The sequence below is a fragment of the Osmia bicornis genome, chromosome 8 (assembly GCF_907164935.1).
Source record: "Osmia bicornis bicornis chromosome 8, iOsmBic2.1, whole genome shotgun sequence".
NCBI classification, from domain to species: domain Eukaryota; kingdom Metazoa; phylum Arthropoda; class Insecta; order Hymenoptera; family Megachilidae; genus Osmia; species Osmia bicornis.
In genome coordinates this window covers 1,308,821-1,318,117 of record NC_060223.1, presented here as the reverse complement: position 1 = coordinate 1,318,117, position 9,297 = coordinate 1,308,821, and the positions used below count along the sequence as shown (strand labels likewise).

Below are 9,297 nucleotides of genomic sequence, written 5' to 3'. Positions count from 1 at the left end.
TGTCGAAACTAATACATTGAATTCTGCCTGTTTATGTGCGTTCGTGTTACATTTTACGCAATAGTGTGTGATCGTCGCTTTTCTACTGTTTCTGCAGGCAACAGCATGACGACTGATGATCAACAGATACCTTGTGTACTTCTGCACTTCAACGTGTCGTAGCTAGATAATACAAAATGAAATTATACGAATATTTAAACATTTTGTATTTGGACTTGTGTGTGCTGGCTGCCCAACGACAGCCGGGAATTTAATATAACCTAAACTCACCTAATCTAATGTACCTAATTAGTGAATTAGGTTAGGTTAAACTAAAGCGATATTATGGTCGCCTAATGGCGACCAGACGCACATAGTGCGATTTAAAATCATCAAAATTAGTTAAATTTAATTTTTAAGCCCACCCGTTATATATGAATATATATATTGGTGTCGGTCACCGTGCTGCTGCCTGCAAAAAACAATAGAACAGCGGCGATCGCAAAGTGACGCGTAAGAAGTACACGGACGCACACGAACAGGCAGAATTCAATGTATTAGTTTCGACAATTTTTTGAAAATATCTCGAAAACTAAGGCTGAGCGGCGGTTATATGTATAGGAAAAAGTTGTTGGAAGTGTTGATTTCTACAACATTTTTAAAAATCATCGAAATCGGAGTTACTGTGCGTAATCTAAATAATTACCGGTTAAATATTAAAAAACTAAAAAATAAATAATATTAAATTTTTAAACACAAATATTGATACTTTCCACGTAGTCAATTTAACTTTACTTAACACAACACCTTACCCTTTTAGCCCGTGCGCCAGTCTGGTACATACCACTGCAGTAGATCGTCATTTCGAGCATGTCGGTGACGCGAACCCATAAGATTTTCCCCTACCGAAAATCGCTCAACGCGCCTAAAGAAGTTTTCACTTCAAAAAAAATGTGGAAAAAGTTGTAAGAAAGGTTGCTTATTATGTTGAAAAAAAAAGATCAATGCTTCATTCACAAATTTTGAATGTCCTGATCTTTGACCTCCCATAACTCCCGACTCCCACGCCTCCTACAAATGAAATCACCACCAATGTGTCCCCCAGGACCCTCTCTATTGTTTACAATACGAGGCACCCCCCCTCTTAAGCGGGACAGATGAGAAAGGGCTGGAGTTTTACTTTTTACAAAAAAGTATTGTGACGCTTAAAAAAAAATTTGTGGCATTTATGGGCTACATATATGAACACCTTGTGTGATAAGCTACAAAAAAAATAGGTGACGTCATCAGGGGGCGTGTCCCATATTCTAAACTAAAGCCCCTAATTGCCAACACGAGTGGCATAGGAGGCTAGGACACAGAGACCATAAAGCTATTGCGGACATGGTGTCTAGAGGCATCATTGAGGGATTTTCCATAAGGGATTGTGGGAGAAGTGAAGTGTGTGAAACCTGTTTAAAATAAAAAATGGCTAGAAAACCATTCCCACGCAATTCCAGTAATATCTCTGGGTCGGTTTTGGAATTGAAACATACTGATGTTTGCGGACCCATGCAAACAATGACACCCAGTCATAAACGGTACTTGTTGACTTTGATAGATGATTATAGCAGATACACTGTTATGTATTTGTTAAGGCATAAGTCGGAAGTTGCTCAAAGGATTCAGGAATATATACAGCATGCTAAAACAAAATTTAATAAAACACCAAAGGTCTTCAGGTCCGATAGGGGTACCGAGTTTGTAAATAAGGATCTCAAGGATTTATTTTCTAAGGAAGGTATCGAAGCTCAATACACAACCAGCTACACACCGGAACATAAAATAATTTTTAACAAAAAAAACATCCGACTTCGAAATGCACTAACAAGTGTAAAATAATTTCTATTTCATTTATACCAATATTCCATAGCTATTAATAATATCTACTTAATCGTTAAATAGGATACCAAATACATTTCAAAGTTTTCGGAGGCGGCACAAAATTAAAAACTTTTCCTCTACTAGGAAGATCCTAACTCGGGTGTCGGCAACCTATGATAAATGACCCATTTGATAATTTCAAGTAAACCATATTCAACGGGAATCAACATACCCATTGCGAATTAACTATACTGCAGTTCACGAGTGACCGCACTTAACTCGCGCAGCTAGTGACCTACTGAGGTCTAGGGAGATTTTTAATAGTGCGTGTGATTCCCCGTTACAGCTTGCTTCTTACTTTGCGTTCACATCACTTTTTTTTGTGACAAATAATAGGAATTTCATTGTGTCGTGAAACTTTACAATATCATCACCGGTTATCAGTTATTGTACGTCATATATTTCTGCCCACCACTTATATGATCGCAAAGTATAATAAGAAACAAGCTGTAGAGGGGAATAACACACGTTATTAAAAATCTCTCTAGACCTAGTGAGCGGGGCGAGTTAAGTATGGTCTCTTGTGAACTGCAGTATAGTGCATGTACATCAGGAGTGCTGCCAATTTCTCATACGATCGTTACAATTACAAATGTTTTCAAACGGACCTATAATTTCTCTCTTACGACTTATTAATTACCAAGTTTGCCATACCACAATCAAATCGTTATTAGCAGCATCGTTTGTTCGGATATTTTTAATTTTGCGCCGCCTCCGAAAACTTTGAAATGTATTTGGTATCCTATTTAACGATTAAGTAGATATTATTAATAGCTATGGAATATTGGTATAAATGAAATAGAAATTATTTTACACTTTTTAGTGCATTTCGAAGTCGGATGTTTTTTTGTTAAAAATTATTTTATTTCACACTTTTTAGTGGAACGAGCAGTATTTGTAGCATGCCGTAAGATGGTGTGCCGTTCTTATTGGATAATTACAACAACAATAGTTATTAACAATAACGAATGCCATAAATGTTCGCAAGTGGAATCATCGTAGAAATATCTCCTATTATGATCCGTCTCCGATCATAGCGATCGGTACATTCCTTGCAGAGTAGCGCTAAAGAATAGAAGTTTGCGATAACAATAGTTATTATATGTATATGTACAGGTAGATCTCGATTAGTGCGAGTAATAATTCCCAGAAATTGTTCGTATTATTTGAATTCGTACTATTCGAATATTTGGAATATAGGAATTGGTCCTTATCATACGTATATTATTAAATTATAATAGCATAAACATGTTTAGTATTTTAACAGTGTTGATTGCACTTTCTTCTGCTTTTTCATATCTCCGTATATGTGATGATAAACCCGCAGTATTTTATCCAAGTCTCTGTTAACTTGCATGCTTCGATCCATGTCTGGATCGAAAAAAGCCTCGTAAATCTCGCATTAACTGAATTTTTGTTCGCATTAAATGCGACCTGGTATCATTTTAAAATTCACACTAAACCGAATATCGTACTATGTGAACTAGCATTAATCGAGACTTACCTGTATACTGGTTTCTGGTCGACGCGATATATGTATAGAAACAGTAGAGACAGACGATTGCATTCTGACCCATACACCGCCAGAGTAGGCGGTAGAATACACGTAGGCATACGTAGAATTCAATGTAGTAGTAACAATAGTTTTTCACGAATATCTCGGAAACAAAAGCTTTCAGTTGATTATGCATAATAAAAAAGTTCTTCAGCATCATGCCCCCGACAACATATTAAAGGGTTATTGAAATCAACCTATGTTGAGATTAGAAGCTTTCTGTTTTTTGCAACAATAATCCTTGGCAATGAAAAAATGCAAAATGTTTTTTTAACGGTACCAATCAGGAGACATACTCTACAAGATGCAAAAGGTTTCGTTCCAATTGATCCATCCGCCTCGGAGTAATCGGCGAACAAAGGCAGAAAAAATAAAAATAGTTTTTTACCAATATCTCGAAAACTAAAACTTTAGGTTAATTATACATAATGAAAAAGATGTTCAGAATCATGCCCCCGACAATATATTAAAGGATCATTGAAATCGTTCTATGTTGAGATTAGAAACTTCTCGTTTTTTTGCAATATAAACCATTCGGAATAAAAAAATGCAAAATGTTTTTTTAACGGGACCAATCGGAAGACATACTCTACAAGATGCAAAAGATTTCGTTCCGATTGGTCCATCCATCTCGGAGTAATCGGTGTTACGTTGCGCGGCGCGAGGCGAGCGCGCAACGTAAAAAGAAATTGCAAGAGTTGTTATAATTAATTAAGATTGAAAATGCGATGAGAAAGGTCTCGCTGCCACCAGTCCTGACCGCGTATGACGCGTTAACGTCCTCTAACGTCTAGAACAATTTAAAAGACGGAAACTTAGATAGAATTTATTTTCGTTGGGTTCGTCAGTGTTCTGGGTCCCGTACGGGTCCCTCCTTGAAACGTTGTGTTGGCGTGCGTGGTTTTAAAGTGTAAAATAATATCAGGAATGGAAATCGAAAGAAATGTTAATACTGTTTAGTGTGCAAGAAAATAATATAATTCTAAAACTATTGAAGCTAATACAGAACTGAAAATGACTATTGAATTTAATACTGTTAATTTCTGATAATACTGATAATTACTATTACATGAATTCAAATAATACTGGTTTACAAAGGTAAAGATGCTTAATCTATTTTACAAACGTGACTTGAGCAGAAAAGTATTTTTTTCTTTGATTTACAGTGAGACTTTCCAATATAATTTTGAACGGATTTTAGTTGAAATCTTAGTGCTAGACGACTGACTCGACCAAATATAATAGAAAGATGGAAAAATTAGCGGTACTTATCCGCGAGGTAACGACCTGAATGGAGAGGCTCTCACAACCCCCGAAAGGGCTTTACAGGTCGCTCCTGATAAAATATCGTAGTCGAACAATCGTCACACACACAAAATCGCGATAAATCAAAATTCGGAATATTAATATAGCGTATTATTTATAATTCGGTACCTGAACGTAAAAATCGAGACGATCTAAAATGGAGAGACTCTCATAACCCGTAGGCTTAATAGATCGCCCGTTTTGCCTTGTTGAAAATTATCACAATGCCGTGCTCGACAAATTAGTACAGAACAGGCTTACCGTTAAATGCAGTATAAGATATACGATATAGATCGCTTTGAAAATCGCTGGAAGATTCGCTGAATAATCGCTGGTAAATCTGGAACACCAAGAGAGTTGAGAGAATGTGGTCGCACTAATACTTGCCGTACACCCGATTGCCCTTTTATTGCGAATAAGAGATTAAATAAGACGATAGACAAGACGATTACGATCTTCGGAAAAATAGAATTATTAAACGCGAATGAATTTACTACGGAAAATACGCGATCAAACGGATTAAAAGAAAGAGAAAAGATAGAATTTTAATAGTATGAAAGCTTAATGTGCGCGTCACTGAGTCTTTGCAAAGTATTCAGAATTTCACCCTCGCGACACTCTGCCTAACATGTAGGACTTGCCGCGCAGCGAAATTACACGAAGTACAAATACAACTCTATCTCTAGACGCACGGGCTCCCGTCACGACTTACTCGATTGTTCGACGAAGAGTGATCAGAATCGATCGCGATCCTGGCCGGAAGGGCCCGTCGCGAGGACGATGTCCTGCGTGGGGACATTCCAACAAATCATAGTGCGTGACGACAACGTCGCGCGCGTCGCAATTGGCTGAAGACGCGTGCTAGCTAAATTCCTCGAGATCATATTCTTTCTCTCTCCTGGTGTTCCATCTCTGTCTAACGGCTTTTCGGTGTTTCTACGCCGTAGAATTTCTGGAATGTTCTATTCTCACCTATAATTCCAATATCAGATATAAAACGATGCGATTATCAACTAATAGTTTAAATTAGAATTGCTGAACAATAAAAATGCGAATAGTTATGAACATGAATTATACCCGTTATTCTATTACTTATATAAATAATTGATCGGTGATCACGAGATTCCCTGATTAACAATTGGCGTATTCATAATCATTTATTCGTAAATAGTTAATTCGCATCACGAATTACGCTGGTTCGCACGTTGTAAAACATTCGGTGTTTGAATGCAGTTTTCAATTATTAAATATCTTCATCGTCTTTGATTATTAAGTCGAATATTCGTTATTACATTAGCAACGTAGTTGGTTCGAGAACATTCTTGCTATTTGAAAATTACCGTTGGGTCTTGGTTTCAGGCAAATTCTCGGAATTCGATACAAAGACTTTTATTGCCCCGTTCGACCCTTCGCTCCTAAACAGTCTTCGAACGCTTACTAACGCTTGCTTGCGAAGGTTCTCATTCTTCACTCTATCTTTCAAACTAATATTCAAATCGCTAGTTCATCTCGCGTTTCCATTCCAGCATTCAATTCATGCATACGATCGGATTAGGGACCGACTGGCGCCCACGCGTGGAAAAGAGAAGGATATCGGTTGAAAATTAAGAGTTAAATTAATCTTTACGCTTTTGCGCAGTTAACCTGAGGAGACCCCTACAATGCGAAGCACTGGCTAACTGCACAGCGAACGCTGTTTATGATACCTCTCCTCGGTCGAACCGAGTTTTTCTATCTCGAAATCTGTTACTACGCAGTTGAGCACGACGATAGCTTCAAGGAGGGGTAATAGACTAAAGAAAAGAATACAGAAATGGTAAAGAGAATGAAAGAATAGAAAAGACAAAATAGAATAATTATAAGCTCAAACTCTTCCCTGTGCATTTCCCACATGAAGAAGTCTCTTACAACCCGAAGGCTTGATGAGAAACCTCAGAGTCGAGGAGAAAATCAAAAAAGGTGAAGCAGTAATTCGTCCTCCCCACGCCCCTTACACGAGGAGACTCCTATAACCCGAAGGTTTGATAAGGGCACGTGAGGTGGACAAATTTATAAAATTTTCCCAGACGTGACATCGGCGAACAAAGCCAGAAAAAAGAAAGAAAAAATTTACTGATCGAATTGAGTATCCTCCTTCTTTTCAACGTCGGATAAAAATGAGAAATACTTGGGATCATTGGCAGTATCGAATTTGTGGGTAGATTTATTTCACTATGACGAACTATGCATAAATATGCGGCAAAGAGAAGACAATGTTTACCGCGAGCTTTTATCGAGACTTCGTTTTGGTGTTTTTACGGAACAAGATATTGCCACACTACAATCGAGGACAATTCCTTTTCACTCAGAACGTAGTGAAGACAGATTAAATGAATTATGCAATTATGTCCAAAATTTGCCGTTTGACGCAATTTGTATAATTCCTACGCGTTACATGTGTGATGTATTTAATACAGCCATGCTTACAACAATTAACAGCGAAGAAGTGAAACTAGTGTCACGCGACACTCTTGATTGTGTTGAATATTTAAAGAAACGTGTGCACAAACACTTAGATAAATACGAGGAGGATAATTCGCAAACAGGTGGCTTACATAGAATTATCACTGTCAAACTTGGTGCCAAGGTGATGTTAATGCGTAATATAGATGTTACATTGGGCCTCATAAACGGTACTATTGGAAAAATTGTTGGATTCTTACGAGCACCGGATAGTGAAGACATCAACACAGTGCAGTTTCGATTATCAACGAGTACTGTGCATTCGTTACAAAGAATTACTTCCAAGTTTCAAATAATGGATAAAGCTTATGTCCTTCGATATCGATTTCCAATATCTCTCAGTTATGTAATCACCATTCACAAATGGCAGAGATTAAGCGTAAAGACAGTTGTAGTCGATATAGGTAATAGTATTTTCAGTTGCGGTCAGGCTTACGTGGCTTTATCTCGAGTAACGACTTTAAACGGCTTGCATATAATTAATTTCGATTCGTGCATGGTGAAGGCAAATACATTGGTTATACAAGAATATAACAGATTAAGAAGTATTTATAGGCCAGATTTAGCTGCACTGAAATGTAAGCCGGTACGAAGAAAGAAAATTCATGATGTACAATGGACTTCAATTTCCAAAACTCGTCCATTCTTTGTACCAGTGGATACAGATAATGCGACAACAATCCATGCAGATGTCTCGGTTAAAGTATTGATGTATACATAATGCTGACCACGTCTCTGGATATGCTAATGTTATATTGCAATGTATAGTTTGCTGTGATAGTATGCGCCGAATGTTATTGACACGTAAAAGTTCAGATGTTATGAGAGCTGTAGCCCAAGCTTACGTAGGCATTGATGTACAGATACTTAACTCTTTTGCTGTTAGACAACATGCATTATAAATAGTTATACTGATATCCGAGCGATTGTGAAACATGAGTTAACTCACACAATACGTTGTAAATGTTGTCATCAAACGTCTGTTAACACAGAGGACAATGTAATTTTAACACTACCCTTATCTCAGGTGGAAGGAAAAAGAATAACATTTCAGGATATCATTAACACCTATTCGGAATGGAACATAGTGGATGATGCTGTATGTACTCAATGTGGACACATGGGTATACTTTCAAAAAGTGATATTACGACAGCTGAAAATGTTTTCATAATACAATTACCGCTATTTCACAATAAAAATGGTAAAATTATGGACAATAAAAGACCTAACATCGTAGCCGCGCATACAGAAAGCATACACGTTGCCCAAAATACATATAGGGCAACAAGTGCTGTATTGTATGTTGATAGTGATAGTAAAGGCAAGAAACATTACACATGCTATATAAAGCATTCAAAAAAGACGTTCGTATACATTGATGATGACACAATTCAATATAAGAAACGGTGGGCAAGAGGTGCAAAAGATGTACACATGATGTTCTTTGAAAGAAGTAACGTAGGAAACCATCCAATGGCTACAAAAATACATGACACTCAATGCACCAGAGATTAATTCTAACTACATTTCACACATATAAAGTAATTTAAAAAATAAATATTAACCCACAAAAAGTACATTACATGTACAAAAAAGGTAACGCCAAGTATTATAGTTTAGGCATTATGAGCGGAGCACCTCTTTGCACTAATACACAATGCATTTCAGTGTGGCCCTGAAAACGTCGTGATATCCCACAAAAAGTACATTACATGTAAAAAAAAGGTAACGCCAAGTAGTTTAGGCACTATATGGTACATATTTTGTGAATTTTCTAAAAAAGTAATGGATATCATGCAAAACCAGTCAAGTATTGAGTTATATATATTTTTCAAAATATTTATATTTGGCGTTTGGCTGCCTCGTTGCGATTCAACAAAATTTGTTGTACGTTATTCCAAACCTGTGAATACATTATCGACTTTATTGGAGCGAAGCTCCTCTATTAAACGACTGATAGGCATTTTTTGTGAATTTTTAACTCAAAAACTGGATTATCAATTTTGACCATTCTTTGCAAGCTGATCACAGT

General features: G+C 37.0%; 1 protein-coding gene across 1 annotated transcript; it reads left to right on the top strand.

Moving 5' to 3' along the window:
* The first annotated feature begins 1,446 nt into the window (after positions 1–1,446).
* LOC123988081 (ATP-dependent DNA helicase pif1-like) lies at positions 1,447–8,166 on the top strand. The gene is made up of 3 exons (XM_046286864.1): positions 1,447–1,759; positions 7,219–7,842; positions 8,033–8,166. Exons 1-3 carry the CDS (start codon positions 1,447–1,449, stop codon positions 8,164–8,166), a joined length of 1,071 nt encoding a protein of 356 aa, XP_046142820.1.
* The last annotated feature ends 1,131 nt before the right edge of the window (positions 8,167–9,297 follow it).

Excerpts from the sequence above, each read along its gene's own strand:
- LOC123988081 (XM_046286864.1), top strand. The coding sequence starts at position 1,447 with ATGGCTAGAAAACCATTCCCACGCAATTCCAGTAATATCTCTGGGTCG. Across the intron at positions 1,760-7,218 it reads GGATTTATTTTCTAAGGAAG|CCATGCTTACAACAATTAAC; the intron begins GTATCGAAGCTC and ends TATTTAATACAG. Across the intron at positions 7,843-8,032 it reads AGATTTAGCTGCACTGAAAT|TTTGCTGTGATAGTATGCGC; the intron begins GTAAGCCGGTAC and ends TGCAATGTATAG.